General features: G+C 46.3%; 1 protein-coding gene across 25 annotated transcripts in view; it reads left to right on the forward strand.

Moving 5' to 3' along the window:
• The window catches only part of clasp2 (cytoplasmic linker associated protein 2), a 322,540-nt gene that overhangs the window by 21,534 nt on the left and 274,459 nt on the right, over positions 1-26,547 (forward strand). For all 25 annotated transcript variants that reach the window (XM_055633767.1, XM_055633768.1, XM_055633769.1 and 22 more), the window contains exon 3: positions 2,399-2,502. In XM_055633767.1, the coding sequence (XP_055489742.1) occupies positions 2,399-2,502 (104 nt within the window). The remainder of the gene's footprint in view (positions 1-2,398; positions 2,503-26,547) is intronic.

The following is a 26,547-nucleotide window of genomic DNA, read 5'->3' on the forward strand; positions in this document are numbered from 1 at the left end:
TGTTGACCTAAACTGTGTAAAGTACTCTAGTTATGGACAAATTAAAACATTTAAAAAGTTGTCCGATAACCTCACTGCTTTTATGCTTCTATATCACGGCTCATGAAAGCAAATATAAAGTCTATAAAATTATGAGAGGCATAGATAGGGTCGGCAGTCAGAAGTTTTCACCTGGGCTGAAAAAAATAGTACCAGAGGGCATGGGCTTTAGGGTGAGAAAGGCAAAGTTTAAAGGAGATGTACGGGCAGGTTTTATATGCAGAGAATATTGAGATGAAGCAGACACAGTTTTATATTCCAATTATTCTAGATGTCCTTTTCATCATGATATCAACCTTTGTTGGCAGCATTGGGGATCCTTGGACCAATTCCCCAAGGTGCCTCTATTGCTGAATACTCCCTAGAACCCTACCATTCATTGTGTGTGTCCTACCCTTGTTGGTCCTTCCAAGCCGCTTCACCTTGGACCTATTTTACCAATTGCATTCAATTATCAACTATGACCATTCTCAAATAGCTACTTAACCATAAGCCAATTAACTAAAATATTGATCTCAAGATTCAGGGGGGTATGTTTTAGAAAAACACAGAAAATACTGGGTAAATTTGTCAAATGAGATAGCCTCTGGTGAGAGGGAAACAGTTTACAGTATGTCTTAGAAAGATGGCATTTCATCAGAACTGATATTTTAGGTTATCCATGTTGTGCTTTCCAGTTTGCACTATATTATAGATTCATAGTTATAGAGTCACACAGCATGGAAACGGGTCCTTTGACTTCTCTTGCCCATGCTGACCAATATGCTCCATCTACACTAGTCCCATCTGTGTGTGTTTGGCCATGATTTCCGGCATCCTCTGTTCCATAGCCTTTCTGGATTATCCTGTTTTCTGGGCCAACAGAAGTCACGTGATAATGAAACGACAACGTGCCCCTGGCCCGTTAATGACACCCCTCCCGTGTCTCTAAAGCACCACGGAGTGCCAGAAATTTAAATAAAACAACTTTAAAATGTAAACTGAATGTGAATGAAATGACCTATCGACAGATCTCTGGCTCCCACCATCTCCCCCGGTCTTTTAGAGCTCCGGCCTTTGACCCTGACTCCCGACTCGCAAGATGCACCAGTGAGCCCTTTTTCACCCACCACATGGTGCGGTGACCCGTCCCACTTGCTGCCTGCTTCTCCCGTCACTGTCCTGTCGGCCTCTTAACCATCATCTGCAGTTCTTTGTTTGAAATAAATACAATGATAACCTTACTCGGTTCTAATGGACCATTGGCATTAACGGACATCGCTCCCTCTGCTATGGTCTATTATATCGAGGGTTTACTGTAAACGGATCACAGCGGGGGAGTGGTCTCCATGACTACAGTCGATGGTTAATGGACAAAAGGATACAAAGTGCTGGAGTAATTTTGCAGGTCAGGCTCTGGAGAACGTGGATCGGGACCCTTCCTCAGACTGATTCATTTGGCTGAGTTACTCCAGTACTTTGTTTAATTTCACTTTAAAACTAGGCACCGATGCTGCTGGTCTGCACCAGCAAGCCCTTCTTCACCAGTTCACACTGCTGTTGTTGCGACTCGCGTTGAAGTTCCCGACAGGACGCGCTTCTTTTCAGGCCACTGCCAGCAACAGGACATGCTTGGTCACTGTGGGACTCCCTCTCCTCTACCACTGTCGCTTCCAAGGTGGAGTATGTTGGCGACTCCGGGAGAGAAGGAGGAGGCGGTGGCAGGGGTATGAGGAGGAAGAGGCCAATGGGCGATGGGAGAGACAGGCAGCAGCGGTCGAGCAGGGAGCAGTCAAAGCCACCACTGACAGCAAGAGAAAGCAGCAGGTGCGAGGGGAGGGAGACTGAGCGTGTCTTGGCAGTGGTGGTGGCTGAAGAAAGTGCTGTTCCCAGGGGCTACAACATGAGCTGCAACAACATCTGTGTCACCGGAACATGAGAAAGGACGCACTGCTGCACCTTGCGAGTTGGGAGTGGGGTCGGAAGGCAGTGAATGCCTTTAGAGATACAATGTAGAAACAAAGCCATCTCAAAATATCTCTTTCAGAACTGCTTTGGAGTACTGTGGCCACCTCTTTTGCTGGAAAGTCAGATCCACTGTCATATGTGACTGTAGAGATGAAAACCAGAAGATAATCAGACTTGTAAACAGGTAGCCAACACACATATTCTCAAGTGGTTTCCTAAACATCTGTTTGCCGGTCACAAAGCCACAACTTTAGGATTCTAAACGTGAAAATAATCACTTTATGAGCAAATCGTGGTGCAAGCTAGCTATTGTGCCATTTATCTTGGTTAATAAGTAAAGATATAAATATGGATATTGTAGTATTAATAATTTCAGCAAAGAATATTCACATTTTCATGCTTTATTTTCCAGTGCTGCCAGCACTTGTAGATCGTTTAGGTGACACCAAAGATCAAGTCAGAGAACAGACACAGAACCTACTTCTTCGTATAATGGACCAGGCTGCATCACCCCAGGTATGTTTTTTGAGTTGCCAGTTGGACTGGAGGCTGCCATCTGTAATTGTATCACCATTAAACATATACAAATAAAATTGTTTTGGGTGTATGTTTTTTATCATTTAACTATAAGACAATGGTAATGCAAATGTATTTTCTGTTTAATTCTGTTGAGTCATATAACAAAGAAACCGCCTTAGACCCAGCCTTGTCCATGCAGATGACCAAGTACTTATTTGCGTTAATTAATTCCATTTATCAGCATTTGGTCTGTAGCCTTCCTTGCCTTAGTGAGTCAAGTGCTTGTTGAGATTTAGTTTAGTCTAGTTTAGAGTTGCAGCGCAGAAAAAGATGCTTCAGCCCACCGAGTCCTCGCCGACCAGCGATCTCCGCACATTAGCACTACACTACACACTAAGGATAATTTTACATTTATACCAAGGCGATTAACGTACAAACCTTTACGCCTTTGGAATGTGGGAGGAAACCGAAGATCTCGGAGAAAACCCACACCATCACGGGGAGAACGTACAAACTCCTTACGGACAGCACCCATAGCCAGGATTGATCCCGGATCTCTGGTGCTGTAAGGCAGTAGCCGCTAGGCCACTGTGCCATCCTTAAGTTCGCTTGATAGTTTTAAAGTGAAAAATGGTAATAGTACAGATGCTCCCCAACTTATGTAAGGATTATGTTCCATAATTCCCAATGTAAGTCAGATTTTATGCAAGTCGGAATCACCTTAAAATTAGTTAGAAACAATGGACTGCAGATGATGGTTAATATACACTAAAGGACACAAAGTGCTGGAGTAACTCAGCAGGTCAGGGAGCATCGCTGGAAAACGTGGATAGGTGATGTTTCAGGTCAGGATCCTTCTTCAGACTAAAGTCGCCATGTCATCTTCGTGGAAGGTGTGAGCGACTGAGGGAGAAGGAGGAGGCAGCAACGATGGAGTGGACAAAGCAACAGGAGGAGAAGGGGGCAGCGGAGGGGTGATTAGACAAAGTGGAGGCTGACAGGAAGCAGTGGCAGCTGGTGAGAGGGGAGGGAGCCCCACATTGTCCTGTCAGTGGCAGTTGCCTGGAGGAAGCGCTGTTGGCCGGGGGCTACAACATGACCTGCAACAACAGCCGCATCAACCTGACAGTGCGGTAGGCAGCTGGTGAACATGTGCATCTTGTGGAAGATGTCGGCCAGGAGTTGTTCTCCACCGCCTCCCTCTTTCTCGCTTGCCTTCCCAGTGTTGCACAGACAGCGGCTGACATTGGAAGAGCACTGAGACTGGGCGATGCCTGTATATCTATGAAGCATACAGGAAGCACTTGCCATCATCTCGTTTGCATTCAATAAACATCACCACCTATTATGAACTGTTTATGTGAGTGCGAGCTACCTGCTTCGACTAATACATAAGTCGGGGAGTGCCTGTACTTGTCTCCACCATCCACTCAAGCAGAGCATTACAGATTCTGATTACTCTGAGTGAAATAGCTCTTTCTCAGATCCCTACTCGACTTTAGAGATACAGTGTGGAAGCGGTCCACTGTATCCATGCTGACCACCGATCATCTCGTACACTAGCACTACCCCACACACTAGGGACAATTTACAATTTTACCAAAGTCAATTAACCTACAAACCTGTATGTCTTTGGAATGTGGGGGGGAAACCGGAGCACCCAGAAAACACCCATGCGGTCACAGGGAGAACGTTCAAATTCTGCACAGAGAGCACCCATGGTCAGGATCGAACATGGATCCCTGGCGTTGTAAGACAGCAACCCTATGGCTGTGCCACTGTGCTACCCCAAAACGTAACTCCCTAATCCTAAACCCAGGCCCTCTAGTTTAGTTACCACTGCTTAGTGCCTTTTATGGGGTGGGAGATTGCAACCTTCACGTGGTCCGCCCTGTTTCGACGAATGCAATCAACCTGGTGTGCACAATCAAATAAGATCAAATAGAACAAGTTGTCCTTCAACTTTAGGCTGTGCACGCCATATGCAAGAAGAAGAAGTGCCTTTTATGAAGACAAAAAGGTGCAAGTATGAGTATAACAGTTCATGTGATGTTTTTGACTGCTGTGCATCAATCTACTTTTTGGAGATGCTGGTATGGTAAGCACTGCTTTTGCATCCTCATAATATTTTTCCATATCTGTTCCTCTATCTCTCACTGGCTATTGGGAGACCTATCTGAAGAAGGGTCCCAATCCGAAACGTCACCCATTCCTTCTCTCCAGAGATGCTGCCTGTCCCACTGAGTTACTCCAGCTTTTTGTGTCTATCTATTGTATAATCATGTTGAAATGATTGCAGCATTTTTTTTTTTAGCTCTCCCAATATTATCTCAGTGGAGGAATCCTTCAATATACCCTGTCTGAGTGTCGCTGTGACATGCTTCCTGATTGGTAAAGCAACTCTTCCACCTCTTTTACTTCCCTCTCCATAACATTTAAAACATCAAAACCCTGGAACATTACACTGCCTTCCCTGCAAGGGTATTGGTTCTCCTCCAGTTCAGGTGCAACCCATCCCTCTTGTACTGGTCACTTTTGCCCCATAAGAGATCCCAATTGTCCAAAAATCTGAATCCCTTCCCCTGCACCAATTCCTCAGGCAGTCATTCGTCCATTCTGTCTTCCTGTTCGTACCATCATGAACACATGGCACCGGGAGTAATCTGCATATTACTACCATTGAGTTCCTGCTTTTAACCTTTACCCAACTCCCGACATTAAATCTGCAGGAGTTAGGTTGTAAACTATCCAAGCGGAAAATGAAGTGCTGTTCTCCCGCGCCCCCACTTTGCAAGCGGGAGATCCAACAGACGTTGATGAACCGAGCATGTGCATGGTGAAAGGCTTGACTGGTCTGTGCTTGGTTTCGTTGGTGTGAAGGAGGCCATATCAGGATCACTGAATGCAGTAGATTAGGTGGTGCCTGTGGACCCCTGTCTCACTTGGAAGGGCTGCAGGGTCTCTGTATGGAGGTGAGAGAGAAGGAGTAGGGAAAGGTGTTACATCTCCAATTGCAAGGAAAAATACTTGTGGAGAGGATAGTTTGGTTGGGAATGGATGTGTGAAGAAGACCAAGGAGGTCTGAATAAGAGTCGCACCCCGAAACTTTGCCTATTTAATTTCTCCAGAGATTCTGCCTGACCTCCTATCTTTAATGAACCAAGAAGTTGGAGAGGTAGTGTCTCTGCGGAAAATCGATGGGGATGAGAAGATGTGAATGGTGTAGAAATGGCAGAGAATGATTTTTCATCTGTGGGAATAAGGTTTGAGAGCCGACCATCCTGTAGTCTTGTTTGCTGCCACAGAATCACTAATCTTTCCCTTTAACTAATGAGTTTCCTATCATTCAGTCTGCCTTCATCCTTCCTTGCTGGGCCTCAGAACCTGGCCTTGTGTCAAAGACCTGACCGCTGGTTTGCAGAACTAATAAATCCACAAACCTGCAAGTCTTTGGAATGTGTGAGGAAACTGGAACATGTGGAGAAAAACTATGTGGTCACAGGAAAACTTACAAACTCCATACAGACAGCTCCCATAGTCAGGATCAACCTCGGGCATCTGGCCCCGTAAGGTGTCAACTCTAACGCTGCACCACTGTGCTGCCTCTGTATACTATAATCCGATTCCCTCTCATTCTGAACCTACTTGACTCAATCTCTCATGGGACAAATCTGTAATCTCAAGAACCATTTGATTCTGACCGAGGGTTTTCAAAATTTTAGTTTAGTTTATTATGTTGTCACATGTACCAAGATACAGTGAAAAGCTTTCTGTTGCATTCTATCAAGTCAAAGAAAAGACTACGTACGTTTACAATCAAGCTGTCCACAGTGTGCAGATGAAGACAGTTTAAAGGTCTCCAATGAGGTAGATGTGGGGAGGTCAGAACCACACTCCAGCTGATGAGAGGACTGCTCGTTTGCATGATAGCAGATGGGAAGAAACTCCCCGAATCTGAAGGTATGCATTTTCAAACTTCTTTACATCTTGTCTGATGGGAGAGGGAAGACGAGGGAGTGACTGCGGTGAGACTGGTCCTTGATTATGTTGGTGGCCTTGCGAGGCAGCGTGAAGTTAGCTGGAGTTAATGGAAGAGAGGTTAGTTTGTGTTTGATGGTCTGGGCTGTGTCCACAATTCTCTGCAGTTTCTTGCGGTGTTGTTTGCGCAACGCTGATATAAAGCCTCCTGTGTGATTCCTGATAGAAAACCTTCCAGGAATCTTAATACACCTCCACTTGTTTCCCCATTATCAATTCTACTGATCATAGAGTCAAACAGTGTGTAAAAGAGCCCTTTGCCCCAACTTGCCCACACTGACTAACATATCCCATCTACACTAGTTGCACTTGCCTGCATTTGTCCCATATCCTTCTAAACCTGTCCCTCCATGTCCCTGTCTGATTGCTTCTTAAACGTTGCACTGGTCCCTGTGTCAACTACCTCCTCTGGCAGCTTGCCACATATATAACTGCAACATGACCTCCCAACTTCTAAACTCGCCTGCCTCTGTCCTGCATGAGACCCCCCCCTCCCCTCCCCCCCCCCCCCTTCCAATCTAGTTTAATCCCACCCGTGTAGCATCAGCGAAACTGCCTGCCAGGATATTGATACCCTTCCAGTTAAGGTGCAATCCATACTTCTTGTGTGGGTTACCCCCTAGCCCAGAAGAGATCCCAATGGTATAGAAATCTGAATCCCTGCACCAAATCCTCAACTACACATTGATCTCCCCTATCTTCCTGTTCTTCCCTCCACTAGCACGTGGCACTGGAAACAATCCGGAGATCACTACCTTGGAGGTCCTATCTTTTAGCCTTTCCTATACTCGTACTCCTTCCTTTTCTCTCCTCCAACGACTTCCGGCTGCTCCCCCTCTCCCTTTAAAATGCCATGCAGCCTCTCCGAGACATCCTGGACCCTGGCATGAAGGAGTCAACTCTGGGACCCCAGCTATTTACAATATAGATTAATGATTTGGATGAGGGAATTGAATGCAACATCTCCAAGTTTGCGAATGACACGAAGCTGGGGGGCAGTGTTAGCTGTGAGGAGGATGCTAGGAGGCTGCAAGGTGACTTGGATAGGTTGGGTGAGTGGGCAAATGCATGGCAGATGCAGTATAATGTGGATAAATGTGAGGTTATCCACTTTGGTGGCAAAAGCAGGAAAGTAGACTATTATCTGAATGGTGGCCGATTAGGAAAAGGGGAGATGCAACGAGACCTGGGTGTCATGGTACACCAGTCATTGAAAATAGGAATGCAGGTGCAGCAGGCAGTGAAGAAAGCAAATGGTATGTTATCATTCATAGCAAAAGGATTTGAGTACAAGAGCAGGGAGGTTCTACTGCAGTTGTACAGGGTCTTGGTGAGACCACACCTGGAGTATTGCGTACAGTTTTGATCTTCCAATCTGAGGAAAGACATTCTTGCCATAGAGGTAGTACAGAGAAGGTTCACCAGACTGATTCCTGGGATGGCAGGACTTTCATATGAAGAAAGACTGGATAGACTTGGCTTGTACACGCTAGAATTCAGAAGATTGAGGAGGGATCTGATAGAAACTTACAAAATTCTTAAGGGGTTGGACAGGCTAGATGCAGGAAGATTATTCCCGATGTTGGGGAAGTCCAGAACTAGGGGGCACAGTTTAAGGATAAGATGGAAGTCTTTTAGGACCGAGATGAGAAAATAATTTTTTACACAGAGAGTGGTGAATCTGTGGAATTCTCTGCCACAGAAGGTAGTTGAGGCCAGTTCATGGCTATATTTAAGAGGGAGTTAGATGTGGCCCTTGTGGCTAAAGGGATCAGGGGTTATGGAGAGAAGGCAGGGATGGGATACTGAGTTTGATGATCAGCCATGATCATATCGAATGGCGGTGCAGGCTCGAAGGGCCGAATGGCCTACTCCTGCACCTATTTTCTATGTTTCTATGAAAGAGTCAACTCACCATCCTAGAGTCTCGACCGCTACTGCAGATTCGCCATCTGCACCCCCTAATTATAGAGTTGCCCACCACTATGGCTCTGCCTGCTGTTGTCATTCCCTGCTGAGCCTCAGTGCCTGGGTTGGTGTCACAACCATGCTTGCCACTGTAGATCAATGTTGATACATGCGCCATCTGCCCCGTAAAGCATTGCCCAATCGAAGGTGTACTTGTAGCGGAGCTGGTCCTTACCCATACCTATTTATTTAAAAAAGGCGTAGCACTAGTAGATTAGTTATTTTCCTAACAGGGCAGTCCCCCTCAGATTCGGATTACTTTAGTTAAGTAGTGTACAGTACAGAGACAACAAAATGCAGTTAGCTCCCCAGAAGAAGCTGTTGAGCTGGAAATGCTGGTACGTACAACGTAGTAGATTTTTTCCTGGTAGGCGCCTCCTGGGGGGGGGGTGAGGGCAATCACAGGTCAGAGTTAAGGTAATAGCCGGGGGGAGAGAGCAGTTCCTGGACCTTGCAAGATGCTGTAGCGCCTCCCTTCGTAAACAGACTGTGGCGCTTGCTTGACGATGCTGCACGACAACACTTGCTTTGGAGACTCAATGGAGGGGAGTGAGGAACTGGTGATGCGTTGGGCAATTTTCACCACCCACTGCAGTGCTTTCCGGTCGGAGACAGAGCAGTCGCCGTACCATACTGTGATACAGTTGGTAAGGATGCTCTCGATGGTGCAGCGGTAGAAGTTCACCAGGATCTGAGGAGACAGATGGACCTTCTTCAGTCTCCTCAGGAAGAAGAGACGCCGGTGAGCCTTCTTGACCAGTGTTGAGGTATTGTGGGTCCAAGAGAGGTCATCGGAGATGTTGACCCCCAGGAACCTGAAGCTAGAAACACGTTCCACCTCCGTCCCGTTTATGTGGATTGGGGTGTGCGTGCCGCCTCTGGACTTCCTGAAGTCTACAATGAGCTCCTTGGTCTTCTTGGAGTTAAGGGCCAGGTTGTTGTCAGCGCACCATGCTGCTAGGAGCTGGACCTCCTCCCTATAGGCCGACTCATCGTTGTTGCTGATGAGGCCAATCACCGTTGTATCATCTGCATACTTGATGATGATGTTAGTACCATGTACAGGTGTGCAGTCATAGGTGAAGAGGGAGTAGAGGAGGGGGCTTAGCACACAGCCCTGTGGAACGCCAGTGTTCAGGGTGAGGGTTGAAGAGGTGTGCTTGTCTAACCTAACAGACTGGGGTCTGTTGGTTAGAAAGTCCAGTATCCAGTTGCAGAGGGAGGGGTCGATGCCCAGGTTACCGAGTTTGGTGATCAGTTTAGAGGGTATGATGGTGTTGAATGCTGAGCTATAATCGATGAACAGCATTCTTACGTAGGTGTCTCTGTTGTCGAGGTGGGAGAGGGCTGAGTGAAGTGCCGTTGAGATGGCATCCTCCGTACTCCTGTTCTTGCGGTAGGTGAACTGACAGGGATCCAGTGTGGGAGGTTGGCAGCCTTTGAGGTGTGCCAGGACCAGCCTCTCGAAGCACTTGGTGATGATGGGAGTAAGTGCAACTGGGCGGAAGTCGTTGAGGCTCGCCGCAGTGCAGTGTTTTGGCACCGGCACGATGGAGGTGGTTTTAAGGCACGTGGGGACAACTGCTTGGGCAAGTGACAGGTTGAAGATGTCAGTCCAGACGTCTGTCAGCTGCGCAGCACAGGCCCTGAGGACGTGCCCGGGGATGCCGTCAGGGCCAGCAGCCTTACGTGCATTAATCCTGCTCAGTGCCACGTACACGTCGTAGGGGGTGAGTGTGAGAGGTTGGTGATCAGCAGGGAGCACAGCCTTGATGGCTGTCTCTAGATTGTCCCTGTCGAAGCGGCCATAAAAGTGGTTAAGCTCCTCAAGGAAGGAGGCGTCGCTGGATGTGGGGGTGGTGTTGGTGGGTCTGTAGTCCGTGATGGCCTGGATGCCTTGCCACTTGCGTCGGGAGTCGAAGTTATTATTGAAGTGCTCCTCAATCCTTAGCTTATAGCAATGCTTGGCCTTCTTGATGCCCCTCTTCAAGTTATCCCTGGATGACCTGTAGGCTCGGGCATTGCCTGACCTGAAAGCGGTGTCCCGTGCTTTCAGCAGTAAGTAGCCTGACCTCGCTGTTCATCCATGGCTTCTGATTCAGGAATATGGTCACCCGTTTGAGGGAGGTGACACTGTTGATGGTGGAGTTGATAAAGCCCAGAACAGAGGATATATAAGTCGATGTCCGTGTATGAGCCAAGGGTGGCCAGGGTTGCAAACGCTTTTCAGTCAGTGTTTCCAAAACACTGCTGAAGTGTGAAGTCCGCCTCCTCTGACCAAACTTTAACTGTCCTCACTGTGGGTTTAACCCGTCTGATGAGTGGGGAGTACTTTGGGAGCAGGAACAATGAGAGGTGATCAGACTAACCAAGGTGGGGGAGGGGGACGGCTTTGTAAGCTTCAGCCATGTTTGTGTAGACTTTGTCCAGTGTCTTGTCTTCTCTAGTGGCGAAGGAGACATATTGGTGGAATTTGGGGAGTACAGTCTTCAGGTTGGAGTGATTGAAGTGGCCCGCAACAATGAAGGCTGCCTAGGGGTTGTGAGTCTGTTATTTGCTAATGGCAGTATGCAGCTCTTTCATTGCAAGCTTAGCATTAGCATCAGGAGGGATATAGGCTGCAGTCACAACAGTGGAGGTAAACTCTCTGGGCAGATAGAACTGTCTGCATCTAACCAAGAGGAACTCAAGGCTAGCTGAGCAGTGACTCTCGATGATGGTGGTGTACGTGCGCCATGCTTTATTTACATAAATGCACAGACCCCCACCTCTGATCTTACCGGAGTCTGTTGTCCTGTCCGCTCAGAGTAAATGACGCCCCACTAGCTGGATGGCGCTGGCAGGAACGTCGGTGTTGAGCCAAGTTTCTGTGACGATCAGGATGTTGCAGTCTTTGATCCAGTTGTGGAAGGTGATCCTTAGCCGGAGTTCGTCCATTTTGTTTGCCAGTGAGCGCACGTTGGCGAGGAAAAGGCTAGGAATCACAAGCCTGTGTGGGGCAACCTCTAACCTGGCCTTCAACCCACCTCTGCATCCACGGCGGTGCTTTCGTAAGCGTCGCCGTCTGTGGGTGCATCCGGTCGGCCGAGCTTACTTGGTGCGCGCTGGTGTTCTGCTGCGCCGCTCTTCTGGCTAGTTCAGGAGCTTCAGGAGTTCAGCGAGACGGAGTTCGGCCAAAAAGTTGGTGCAGCCGCAGGAACCGAAGTCCAGAAGACTGCTCTGTGTGAGCAGACTTGAAACTGGTTGGAGAATTGTCGCTAGTTCGCAAATTCTTGGGAGACACGGGGCGTCGCGATGTGCCCGCGCCGCCGCCATTTTCTTGCCCTCGCCGTCGCCATTTCCCCCTAGTCCTCACCTTCGCCACCACCCTGCTAGCCGCTCCGTCATTTTCGCCACCTCCAACGCAACCCCACCACTCGCCACATCTTCCCCCTGGTCAATTCTTCCCTTCCCACCCGTACCATCACCTCCCCGGGCACTTTCCCTTGCAGCCTCAAGAAATGCTACACTTGTCGCTTTATCTCCCCCTCGACTCCATTCAAGGACCCAAGCAGTCGTTCCAGGTGCGATAGAGGTTCACCTGCACCTCCTCCAACCTCATCTATTGCATCCGCTGCTCTAGATGTCAGCTGATCTACATCGGTGAGACCAAGCATAGGCTTGGTGATCGTTTCACCGAACGCCTCTGCTCGGTCTGCAATAACCTACCTGATCTCCCTGTGGCTCAGCACTTCAACTCCCCCTCCAATTCCGAATCCGACCTTTCTGTCCTGGGCCTCCTCGATGGCCAGAGTGCACACCACCGGAAATTGGAGGAGCAGCACCTCATATTTCGCTTGGGCAGTTTATACCCCAGTGGCATGAACATTGACCTCCAATTTCCGGTAGCCCTAATTGTCTCCGCCCATTCTCAGCTCTCCCTCAGCCCTCTGGCTCCTCCTCTTCCTTTCTTGAAATAAAATCAAGCCATTCAGCCCTTTGAGCCAGCACCACCATTCACTGTGATCATGGCTGATCATCCACAATCAGTACCCCGTTCCTGCCTACTTCCCATATCCCTTGACTCCGCTATCTTTAAGAGCTCTATCTAACTTTCTCTTGAAAGCATCCAGAGAATTGGCCTCCACTGCCTTCTGAGGCAGATAATTCCACAGATTCACAAATCTCTGGGTGAAAACATTTTTCTTCATCTCTGTTCTAAATGGCCAACCCCTTATTCTTAAACTGTGGCCCCTGGTTCTGGACTCCCCCAACATCAGGACCATGTTTCCTGCCTCTAGCGTGTCTAATCCCTTAATAATCTTACATGTTTCAATAGGATCTCCTCTCATCCTTCTAAATTCCAGTGTATCCACCAAGCCCAGTCACACCATTCTTACAACAAATGACAGTCCCGCCATCCCTGGAATTAACCTCATGAACCGACGCTGCACTCCCTCAATAGCAAGAATGTCCTCCTCAAATTAGGAGACCAAAATTGCACACCATACTCCAGGTGTGGTCTCACCAGGGCCCTGTTCAACTGTAGAAGGACCTCTTTGCTCCTATACTTAACTTCTCGTGGTAAGCATGCCAGCATGCCATTAGATTTCTTCACTGCCTGCTGTACCTGCATGAAGTGTCAAAACCCAAGTCTGCTTGTGTTTGATTCTGACATAGCCGAGTGCTGGCGAATGTTTGAGCGAGACTACGCTCACTATATCCGCATCGTTCACCGAAACGACCCGACAATCTGAAGGCATAGCTACTGCTCCATCTAGCGGGTCCGGAAGCAATGCTCCGTGCGGACACCTTTGAATTCGCCCCAGCACACCTCGACGCGAATGGTCAGGTACTGGTGCCAGCCAAAACTATTGACAACCCGACAGTCCTACTGAGGAAGTTTAGAGAACTGTGCGACCTGCAATCGAACCGTATACTCGAGAGAACACGATTCTTCGCCCAACAGCAACAGGCTGATGAACGATTTATCAGCAATCTACGACACAGGAGTCCACGGTGAGTTGACTAACGAGCTCGTGCATGATAAAATTGTGGGTGGAATGATCGCAAGCTAAGAGCTGAACTGCTTCGGAACGCTGAACTGATTTTAGATCAAGCCATTCATGCGTGTCGAATGGCAGAAACCATAGCCCCACTGGCTGATTATGACCCCACCAGTCTTCACCAGCAACATAATGTAAATATAGCTGCTCTCTGCAGAAAATTTTAAGCGTGTCCCGCAAAGATCCAAATATGCCTGCCACGAGATGCCCAAACTGCAACTATTTCCACTCTGCGATGCCCATGGGAAAGTTTGTCACAAGTGCAAGAAACGTAACCATTTTGCCATATGTTGTCGAACGTGTGGGAACACGGCCTCAAGGACGAATCTGCACCTGATTCAACAAGAGCCATCTGATTCCGATTACCAAGAACAAGCCGATGCTTCCCACGGGAATGATTCCGATAAAACAGACACCGATTCAACTGTATTTTCCCTCAACCTGCGCTCCCCAGGCAAGCTGATGGATCCTGCTATGACCATGATAATAAACAACAAGGCTTTGAATACCAAAGTCGACTCTCGGTGCCAGAGTGAACGTAATGTCACTCAAAGAGTTCAACAAGATAAGAACCACCGAATTCATGAAAAAAGACTCCTTCACCCTACATACGGTAAAGCTGATTTAAAATGCACTGTCAATGGGCAGACTAAAAACCTGATTTTTTTTACGTTGTCCAACCAAACTCAGAAACCCTGCTTGGCATCAATGCCAAGGTTTATTTCGGGCGTGCTGTCCACAAACTGTTTGACAGAGGAACCGACACAACAGATGCTATCGAATTACAAAGACTTGTTCGAAGACAAACTTGGCAAGTTGCCTACGATATACAAGATCACTGTTGATCATGCAGTCACCCCGATAGTTCACGCACCTCACCTCGTCCCCCATGGCATGCGGGAGAGAATACACGCTGAACTTAAGCGCATGATCTCCATTGGAGTCATTGCCGAACCCTCCAACTGGGTCTCCACCATGGTCGTAACCATCAAGAAAGACAAGAAAGAGTTACGGATCTGCATCAATGCCAAAGATTTAAATACAGCAATTAAATGCCAACACTATCCACTACAGAGGACGCCATTTCGGCGGCCCTACACTCTGCCCTGACCCACCTGGACTACAACAACTCCTACATCAGGCTGCTGTTCATTGACTTCAGCTCTGCCTTTAACACGGTCATCCCCGCCAGCTTGATCACCAAACTCAGTGGGACTTGGCATTTCCACCTCCCTCTGCAACTGGACACTGGACTTCCTCACTAACAGACCACAGTCTGTTAGGGTCAATAACCTCACCTCCTCCACTATAACACTGAACACCGGAGTGCCACAGGGCTGTGTGCTCAGCCCTCTCCTCTACTCCCTCTTCACCCACGACTGCATCCCAAAGTACGGATCCAACGCCATTATTAAGTTTGCTGACGATACCACGGTAGTAGGACTGATCAGCGACAACGATGAGTCAGCCTACAGGGAGGAGATCCAGCACCTGACAGCCTGGTGTGCCAACAATAACCTCGTCCTCAACTCCAAAAAGACGAAGGAGATTATTGTTGACTTCAGGCAGACCAGAGGAGGCAGTCATACCCCCATCCATATAAACGGGACTGAGGTGGAGCGCGTCTCCAGCTATAAATTCCTCGGAGTACATATCTCGGAGGATTTGTCCTGGTCCCTCAACACCTCCAAGCTGATCAAAAAGGCACAGCAGCGCCTTTACTTCCTGAGGAGGCTCAAGAAAGCCCACCTGTCCCCCCGGATCCTGACCAACTTTTACCGCTGTACCATAGAGAGTATCCTGACCACCTGCTTCACGGTATGGTACAGCAGCTGCACTGCTGCGGACAGGAAGGCACTACAACGGGTGGTGAAAACCGCGCAGCACATCATCGGTGCCCCGCTCCCTGCCATGGATGCCCTCCACCGAAAACGGTGTCTGAGACGGGCTGGGAAGATCATCAAAGACCCCTCACACCCCAACCATGGACTGTTTGCCCTCCTCCCATCAGGGAGGCGGTACAGGAGCCTCAGGTCACGTACTAGTAGGATGAGGAACAGCTTCTACAATAATACAATTACATTGCTGAACTCGGAGTCCCGCCGATAGATTTCTCCGGTCCCTCCGTCCCCATTGTTTAATTATTCTGTATTTTTTGATTATTCTGTATCTTCTCTCTTTCTATTTATTTTTTTAATTTCTTTATGTACAACTACTACGGACTGACGCAAAACTGCATTTTGTTGTACTCATACTTGTATTTGTGCGATGACATTAAAGTTGAATTGAATTGAATGAGAACCACGGAGGACGTAGCGGCACAGATCGGCAATGAAACGGTGTTCTCAGTCCTCGACACCAAAAGCTCTTTCTGGCAAATTCCACTGGACCGAGCATCGTCTGCCCAACCAACTTTTGCCACACCATTCAGCCGCTACAGGTTTTTAAGGATGCCTTTTGGCATGGAACAACAATTCGCAGAATATCCATGTGCCATCATTGTTGAAGACATGTTAGTATACGGCCGTGACGTGACTGAGCATGATACTAACCTGAAAAAGATACTAAACCGTGCCAGAGACATCAACCTGAAACTCAACCCTTTGAAATGCAAATTCTGAGTTCCCGAAGTCACCTACGTCGGTCATGTATTCACCAGCAACGGATTAAAACCTGATCCTTTAAAGACTGCAGCCATCAATGAACTGCTGGTCCCAACCGATGTCTCCAGTTTGCAGCGATTCCTCGGCATGGTCAACTACCTGGGTAAATTCATTCCCAACTTCAGTGAACTTTCTGCCCCTCTATGACAACTGACCCTCAAGGACAATGCATGGTCTTGGTACCCGCAGCACCAAAGAGCCTTCGAGACTTTAAAGCTCCAGCTAGCCAGCGCGCCCACACTGGCATACTTCAACCTTAACCAGCCTGTCACTATCACATGCGATGCATCCCAGTACGGACTAGGTACAGCCTGCCTACAAACAGCCATTGACGGCGATGTGATGCCTATCTCCTACGCATCACACACCTTGACAGAAACTGAACAACGCCATGCCCAGATCGAGAAGGAACTGCTCGCCGTTGTTTTTGCCTGTTCAAAATTCAAAGACGTTATTTTTGGCAAAACCTTCACGGTCGAAACCGACCACCAGCCATTGGTCACCATCCTGAGCAAGCCTATCCATGCCTCCCCTGCTGGACTACAGCGAATGATGATGCAGCTGCAACGGTTTGACTTCCGCATAGTCTACAAGAAAGGTAAAGACATGCACATTGTAGATACGCTCACCAGAGCCCCGCGCCAACACCAGCGAACGCCGCCCCTTTGAACAGGCCGAATTCTCAGTCCTGAAGGTCTCGTTCGTGCCCACCGATCGCCTACACTGCCTTGCCGAACACTCAGCTGCAGACAAAACCTCACAGCTGCTGACATCCGTCATAAGAGGCGGGTGGCCAAACAAGCAGTCAAGCACCCAGTTCGAAAAACGACCCTATTTCCTGGTCTGTGATGAGCTGGTGCTACAGGACGGAATAATCGTCAAGGGTCATAAGGCCGTCATCCCCTCAACTCTGCGGAACGAGTACTACGACAAAATCCACGGAGGCCACCCCGGTACGGGGGTCCACACTAAAACGGGCCCAGAATATGATCTACTGGCCCGGGATGACCATGTACACGCGTGAAAAAACAGAATTGTGCGCAGTCTGCAACAGCCAGTCACCGCATCAGCAGAAGCAGCCCCTCCTATCCCAGCCGGCTCCCTCCCTACCATGGTCATCACTGGCTGCCGACATCTTGTGAATGGCACGGAAAACACTCCCTTGTTTTAGTGGACTCCTACTCCAACTGGTTCGAACTTGACTTCCTGCCAACGATCACTTCTGAAACAGTGTCCAAAAGCTGAAAATCCACCTTTCCGTGCATGGGGTATCCGTTCATCTTCAGACTGACAATGGAACTCAATTCACCAGCCAAAAGTTTAAGGACTTTGCTAAACGGTGGAACTTCCAACATGTCACCAGCAGTCCAGAATACCCACAGTCCAATGGACTTGCTGAGCGTGCTGTTTGGAGCGCAAAACAACTCATGGAGCGCCCCTATCTAGCTCAATCTGACGTCTACCTGCACCTGCTAAACCTGCAAAATATTGCAAGGGACAACGTTTTCGGCTCTCCAACCCAGCGGCTAATGTCTCGCCAGACGCGTCCACAACTGCCTGTCTCCCTGCAACAGCTACAGCCAAATGTCCGCTCACCCACCACGATACAAAAGCGTTTGCAGTTTAATCGAGACACGCAGAAGCGTTTCTATGACAAGACCAGCAAGCCACTCAAACCACTTATACAAGGACAAGTGGTGCGACTGCAAACAGATGAAGGACATACTAAACTGGGACACATTCATAGCCCCTCCAAGGAACTACGCTCCTACCTGGTCGAAGTCGATGGTGTCCTCTACAGACACAACCGTCAACATTCTCCTTCCTGTGAAGGAACGTTGTCCAGCGTCCCAGGGTCCTGATGCCCCACTGTTCGAGTCCCCCGCGGTTGTACCTACCCCAGCCCTCGTCTTTTTGGAGAAAAAGGGTGATGAGGCAGCCCCCTACCGCATGAGGACCGGGCGGGTTAGCAGGCCACCCATTAGATACGGCGATTTTGTTTAACCCCATTATTATTCACTCGGCTTTATCGTTTAAAATGCCTTAGTTGCTTTTTCATTTCTACAAGGAGAGATGTAGATTGGGTATTGCATGTTAGCCAATCAGAATGCTTAGTAATTATAACTACACCTAAATGTATGATTTATAGTGTAAGAACTTGCCTACTGTCTTCAGTAGCTGCAGTAGACTGAACGTGTGATGTACTGCTTACATGATGATGAACTAGACAATAAAGCTGCTTGTGCTTTAACCTGTGTAAGACTAAGATACTTACACTTACTTTCATTGACTGATGAACAAGGACCCCCAGATCTCGTTGCACCTTCCCCTTTTCCAAATTTGACACCATTCAGATAATAATCTGCCTTCCTGTTCTTGCCACCAAAGTGGATAACCTCACATCTATCCACATTAAACTGCATCTGCCATGCATCTGCCCACTCACCCAACCTGTCCAAGTCACCCTGCATCCTCATAGCATCCTGCTTACAGTTACAGTTAATCTTAATCCCTTCATCTAAATCATTAATGTATAATAAATAGCTGCGGTCCCAACACAGAGATGAGCAGCAGAAAGTAATGTCAATGGCAAAATGTCAAAGCTGAGGGGTATTTATCTGATTGCCTGTCGTATTTGTAACGTCAGAGGACAGATAAATGAATCAAGTTGGCATCAATAGTAACATACAATTACTATCTCATAGAAATTACAACAATATCTTTGCAGGGTGCCCAGGACTGGGAACTAAATGTTGCAGATTATTCAAGATACCAAAAGAATACGTATCATTCCTTGATTGGCCAATATACTGCACCTCTCTCAGTAACTAGGGTGTTAATAATTACTGTGAATACCATCATTTTTAGTGTGAATGTACTGAATAATATACATGTTTATGGACATGCTAAATATTGTTATAACAATGGTGGGCGAAGGCTTGCTTCTGTACTGTCCACCAGTACAACTCTAAATTTCTGTGGAGAAAGAAGAAAGAGGGTGGTGATGTGGGATCACTAGAGAGTGGGGAATTAATATCACACAACAAGATACGTTAAAACAATTTTTGCATCAGCCTTTGCTGTGGACGATAATATATGGGCTGGTTTTAATTTGCGTGGAAAATCTTATAAAAATTCCAATCATGTATTAGAGAAACTCACAGGGTTAAAGACGGGCAAGTCACCATGATCCCTGACCTGCATCCAACACCCGGATAGGAACTGGGTGCAGACATAGGGGACCCATGGTTGCATTTTTTCAAAACAAGTGGATACAAGTGGATTGGTGAAGGGGAGAAGATGGTGGACAGAAAATTAAAGGTCAATTAATTTAATATCTATTGTTGGCCAGATGCTGGGCTCAGTAAATAAAGCAGAGATTGTTAATCATTCAGAAAAGTCAAGTCAAACCAAGTCAACATGATTTCATGAATGGCAAATAGTGTTGGAAAATGTTCTCCATTTCTTTAAGATGTAACACAGTCTACTGGAAGGACCTTGTAAATGTAGTGTGTTGAGCTGCTGCAAGTAAGAATACCAAAACACTCTTAGCTCTTAATTTAGATTTCCGAAAGCTATTTAAAGTTCAAGTTCATTGCCGCTTAACCAACTAAGGTACAGTGAAATTTGAGTTACCATACAGCCATACTAAGTGAAAAGAACACAATACACACATAAAATAAATTTACCATAAGCATCCACCGTAGTGGAATTAACATTCTTCACTGTGATGGAAGGTAATAAAGTTCAGTCATCCTCTTCTTTGTTCACCCGTGGTCGGGGCCTTCAACCCTCGGCACTTGCTGTTGCCGAAGGTCCGTTGTCCAAGCCCTCTCGTCAGGATGATCGAAACTCCGGCTTCGGGACGGATTGGAACACTCTGCGGCATGGAGCTCCCAAGTCGGCCACTTCTTAACGGAGACCGCGGGCTTCACGGTGTTAAAGTCCACGGGCACCGCAGTCGGGTGCTCTTCGTCTGGCTATCCCCTGCTCTGCAATGGTACGTCCACGCTGCACCCGCAGCTTGGAGCTCCAGGCCGGTCTCCAGGAAAGGCCGCACCGCTCCACGTTGTTAGGCCGTAAAGAGGTGGGGGGGTGACGGAGATGCGACACAGAGAAAATCGCATCGTCGTCGAGATAAGTGACTGATAAGTTTCCCCTTCCCTCCCCCCCACAAAAACTTTGAAACACTTTTTTTAACGTACTTAAAATAATACAAATAGTAGAAAGGACACACAGACTGTTGGCGAGGCTGCCACAACGGTGGCGCCACCCGGTGATAAATCACCACTTAAAATGATGGTGGACTTGATGGAAGTGTTCACTGTATTGGAGGGTGTGTGTTAACAGATTGAAGATGTGTTATTACATAGCACACAGTTGGAATACACATACCTTTCCAGGTTGGAAGGATGCAACTAGAGTGTCCCAAGGATCATTTCTATAACAGTTTCCTGGAGGAGGGAACAGAGTGTATGGTATCTAAGTGTGCTGATGACGCAAAAATAGGTGGGATTGCGTGTTCCAGTGAAAATATGAGTGTAGTGGCCATTTGGCTTGTTTTGTGTGTCATTAATTATGGCATGTGTCTTTAAATTTTAGAGTGCCCGTTATATTGTGGGTGGGATTTACGATGTATTTTTTAGCATGTTTCGAGCTAAGTTTCTTGCGCAGAAGCTTAGTTGTTAGTTTAGTTTGTAAGCGGCATGGCGAAGGTTTACCCTTTGACCATGCGAAGTGTAACAGAGACACAAGGAGTTTTCTAATCTTTAAAGCAATAAGCTGGAGTTCGATGAAGATTATAGTAACGAGTTGGAAGAAGTTTAGATGTACCTTATTGTTTTCATCAACAATAAAGAATCTATTTATTTATTTATTTTTATTAGAAGCGATTGTACAAAGAGAAAATAATTGACATACCAGTTATACTATTTTCGTACAGCTTCAATTTTAACATTTTATGAACTAATAACTAGATCGGAAAAAAATTAAAAGGAAAAAAGGGAAAGCAAGAAGAAAAGAAAAAGAAAACAAATTTCAAGAAAAACACCAAAAACAAAAAAGAAAGATCCCAGAACTAACGAAGGAGTGAAAGAAGCGGAGATATACCCCCTTCCATACGCCCGCTCACCCGACCCTAGCGTAGGTTTTGAGTTTGTGTTCAACCATTATGTTGTTGAAGAAATTCAATAAAAGGAGATCATATTTTGGAAAATTTATCTGGTTTGTCAGTCAAGACGAGCCTTATTTTTTCTAGATGTAGTGTCTCGGTCATTTCTGTGATCCACATCTTCACTGTGGGGACTGTTATCTTTTTCCAGAATTTAAGTATAAGTTTTTTCGCAATTATTAAACCATAGTCAAGGAAGCGTCTGTGAGATATTGTCAGATTAGGGCTGCCCTCTGACATTCCTAGCATTATTAGTTTTGAATCTGGCTCCAATTGAGTTTTAAGTGTTTTAGAAATAATATTGAATATTTCCGTCCAGATGTTTTGTATTTTTATACAGGATACTAAATAATGAGTTAGGGTGGCTTCTTGAAAGTGACATTTATCACAGAGAAGAGGCCTTATTGTAAGAAGTCTTTGGCGTATAAACCTAGGTATGTACATGCCTGGCATTATAGTAGGTAATGCCAGAGATCTTTCGATGGGTGGAGCTCGTCCACAGACCATCAGTGGGGTGGGGTGACAATATTTGTTCTTGAGATAGAGAGTTTAGACAGGGGTTTTTTTGTGTACAAATTGCAAAAACCTAGGCATGGCTGGTTGAAGGAAACAATGGGCCCTGTAAGAAGCTTGCATGCAGAATAAGGTGGATCACAGCGCAGATGAGTAACAAAAAGGTCAGCATGAAACACATGGGCCAAATGGGATTTTCTAGGTGCTGTACAATACAATTTATAATTCTGTGGACAGTGATGGTACGGTGGAGGCTACCTCTGGAGTACTGTTCAGTTTATCCCCCCTGAATTAAGAGACATGCCCTGGCAAAATAAATTGGATGCTTATATTCTTTGGTATCTAGAAGATCTAGCATTATTGAAGTCTAAGATCTTGAGACAGGGCATGAATCAAGATGTTTCCACCAGTGGGGAAAATCTCAAATGAGGGGACAAGATTAAGGGAGCAGTCACTTAAAACTGAGGATTGTAGGAACCTCTCCCAGAGGGTGTTAAACTGTAGTAAGTTAACATCTGGAGAGGTATGGAGGATAGATCCTTGGGGTTGTGAAGGAGGGTAGATACGTTTTTGACAGGTGAGGGAATTGACAGTACTGGGACAAACAGCAAGAAGGGAAGATGCCTGTAGTACTTCAGTCATGACCATATTGAACATTAGCAGGCTTGATGGGTTGAGTGGCTGACCTCTCCTGTTTACTTGCGTTCTTAATCTAAATAACATTCCAAATAATCTCGTTTATCCTATCTCCCAAGATGATTCACTTTTCTTGTGGAACTTTTATTTCTCAAAGGGATGTTCAATTTTGAGAATCTGAAATTTTTTATCTGAAATAGTTATTTTGCCATTATTTGGCACAACAGTTCAAACTAAATGTCCATGGTACTTTAACAAATGCACCCTTCATATCAACATTATTTTCTTTATTGATGTTCTAAACTATAATTTCTACTTCATTCTGAGTTGGTTTGTTTTGTAATTAGTTGTATGAAGTATTGTTTCAATATACTTACCAGCATGCATTCTGTAAACTTGCGCCAAGCTAATTTTGTTTATTTAATGTGCCCAATTAAATTTGCCATGATTATGCACAAGCTCTGTAAAGGGATTTGTACCAATCCAAATAGTATACTGCGCCTCCTCGATTGTCAAAGTGAGACGAAACGCAAATTGGAGGAACAGCACCTAGGGCAGCTTACAACCCAGTGATATGAATATTGATTTCTTTAACTTCAAGTAACCCTTGCATCCCCTCTCTATTGTTCCCTCCCCCACCCAAGTCGTCGTATTAGTTTCAATGTCGTCTTGTTGAGTCCCATTGTCTGTAGCCTGTTTACACCAAGCCAACAGCTAACAATGGCCTGTTTCCTTTATTATCGTTACTTTTTTTGCATGTCTTTCATTCATTTGTTCTATGTCTGTCAATATCACCGTCTATATCTCTCTCCTCTCCCTTTCCCCTAACTCTCAGTCTGAAGAAGGGTTTCGACCCGAAACAGCACCTATTCCTTTTCTCAAGAGATGCTCTCCAACCCGTTGATTTATTTCAGCTATTTGTGCCTAGCTAGTGTGTTTTTAATATCTTATTTCCTTCTTATTTAAACCCTCCATTGTACTTACTTACTTTTACTTCCTGTATTTTGGGGCAAAATCTTATCTCACTTCAGCCTTTGGGGATATGTCAAACCCTGATGTATATCACCCATATCCTAACCAACCTACTTCTCCAGGTTTGTCTTTTTCAAAGGTCAAGTAGCCTGGTATACTTAATTCCAACCACCATTTCTACATAATAATTATAGCAGGAGCCATTTAGGTTTAGGCTAGCTACTGTTGGCATATTATATTATTTTGTCTAGATATATCTAGCAGTATTATTTTGAACACTTAGGGGCGGGCACTTGATTCTTAGTAGGACATTACATATAGTGTAGCCAGTGAGTGACCAGATCAGGCTGAGGATGCGGAGAGTACACAGCTCTCTACAGACGAGAAAGAATGGAAAGTTACAGCTTGTATGAGAATAAGGAGAACCTGGTATGATCATCTCTTTGTTTGTACAACTACTTCAATAACGAATCAACTGGAAATAATGACAGGAAGATCTGTTCTTTTGTAATCTGCGTACGATCACTCCTACCTACCTGTGCAGTAATGGCAACGGAAAGTTGGACATTGAAAAATAAAGAAATTGCCATTACATTTAATTATTTTGTCTTTATTTGTGCAATTAGTTTCTCTATTTTATTGCAAATGCTATTTGCATTCAGATACACTGTATTTAATCTTAACCATTTTACCTTGAACTGAATTTATTTGCTGATGATATTGTTAATTTCTATCCTGTTTCACTCTGTTTAACATTAGCCTGTTTGCTACTTAGTTGACTTTTTTTGATCACTTGAAGCTTGCCTCTGCCTTATGCAGGGGCCGTGGAATGTTTTTGAAAGTGGGCAGGGGGGGGGTGGGGTGGCACAATTATTATTTTTGTTGTTGCTCGACCTCCAAAAACCTGGGGTATAATATCCCCCTTTCCCCCCCCCCCCCCCTCTCTCTCTCTCTCTCTCTCTCTCTCTCTCTCTCTCTCTCTCTCCCTCTCTCCCTCTCTCCCCCCCCCCCCTCCCTCCCACCCCCCTCTCTCCCCTCTCTCCCTCCCTCTCTCTCCCCCTCTCCCCCCCTCTCTCTCCCCCTCTCCCCCCCTCCACCCTCTCCCCTCTTACCCCCCTCCCCCTCCCCCCCCTTGTTCTGAGATTCTGGATGGCGGAGGTCCTCAGAAGAAGTGAAAAATACGCCTGCAGGCCGGATAATTTCTGGTTATGAAGCATGTCTTGCCAAAAAAAGTGGAGTGGCTGCAGCCACCCCCCCCCCAGTTCCGCGGCCCATGTTATGTCACATCTCCTTGGGAAATAGTGAAAGGTCACTTTGACCCATCAAATCTACACTGACTCTGAGAACAATTCCATTCCTGTAACTTCTCCCCACATTCCTGTGAACTCTCACCAGGTTCCATCAGCTGCCAACACACCAGAGGTAATCCACAGTGAACAATCAATCCTCACACTCAGTGATGTGGGAGGAAACCAAGCACCCAGAGGGAAACATACACATGCAACAACAACAGAGATCAGTATTGAACCTGGGACATGGGACTGATGAAGCAACCTCACCAATTGCTGGTCATTTCCCACCATTCCACCCATCTCCCAACCACCCCTCCCCATCTCCAAACCACCTCGACCAAAAGATAATGGTGTGTTATTCCTTCACTGGGGCATGCCCAGGCCTAACTAGTGTGTGAAATAGCTACTTCTTTCCCTTAGTATTTTCAACTGTTTCATACAGCATGGAAATAGACCCTTTGACCCAATTAAATCATGCTGACCAAGGTGTCCCCATCTAAACTAGTCCCATTTACCTGCGTTTGGCCCATGTCTCCCTAAACCTTTCCTATTCATATACATGTCCAAGTATCATTTAAATGCTGTTATAGTACCTTCCTTAACTACCTCCTCTGGCAGCCCTTTCCATATACTCTGAGCTTGGAGTTGAAAATGTTGCCCCTCGGATTCCTATTAAATCTTGCCCCTCTCCTCTCACCTTAAATCTATGTCCTCTGGTTCTTGATTCCCCTACTCTGGATAAAACACTCTGTGCATTCACCTTAAGATTTTATAAACCTCAGCAACAGGGAATAGAGTGCTAGCCTGCCCAACCTTTCCCTTTAGGTCAGGCTCTCAAGTCCTGGCAATAGCCTTGACCATAGTGCAGACTGTCCTGAAGACATTTCCATGAACTGTCGCAAGCCCCCTAGCCTTCATGCTTTTCTGCACAGAAAACGATGAGATGAAATACTAAGAATGAAATCGCTCCCTGCCATTATACATTTTGAACCAAGGTTAAATCTCTTGGCAATTGCATAAGTATCCTTGTATTATTTCCTTTGAAGTCAAGAATTTTAATTTGGAACCTAGCTCTTTACAGTTTCACAGAAGACTCATTTATAGTTTTCCTTCGTTGATTGATTTTTTTTTCTCTGTGGTGCACATCCTTCACCCCTGTTTCCCATCCCAAATACCAAAATGGTATTTTCTTTCATGGCAAGTGGATTTGACTGCAAGAAACATCTTGCTCAAATTGTAATGTGTTCTTCTGAAACTGCATATAATATACAGTACAAGTTACAGGTTTGGTCTTGCATCTGGAGGAACAATTTTCTGGTGATAGTCCAGCTAAGGTTCACCAGATTTGTTCTTGAGTTGGCAAATTTATCAGGATCTATATATTTTCTGTAGTTTGAAAGAAAATAGATGATCTGAAGTGCAGAAAATTCATAAAAGGCGTGGCAGGGTAAATACAATGATAGCTTCTCCTAAAGGGCCTGTCCCAGTTTCACGACCTAATTCACGACCTCTGCCGAGTTTGCCCTTGACTCGTACTCGCAGCATGGTCGTCACGAGGTCGTAAGAGGTTGTAGGTAGGTCGTAGGTAGGTTGTACTAGGCCGTGATGCTAGTCGTAGGTATTCGTGGCATCAAGTAGGTCGGGGCATTTTTTCAACATGATGAAAAATGTCCACGAGTAAAAAAAGGTTGTGAAAGTGGGACAGGCACTTAACTATACTGTTTGGTGAAAGAGTACACTGTGTA

The sequence above is a fragment of the Leucoraja erinacea genome, chromosome 4, assembly GCF_028641065.1.
Source record: "Leucoraja erinacea ecotype New England chromosome 4, Leri_hhj_1, whole genome shotgun sequence".
Classification (NCBI taxonomy): Eukaryota; Metazoa; Chordata; class Chondrichthyes; order Rajiformes; family Rajidae; genus Leucoraja; species Leucoraja erinaceus.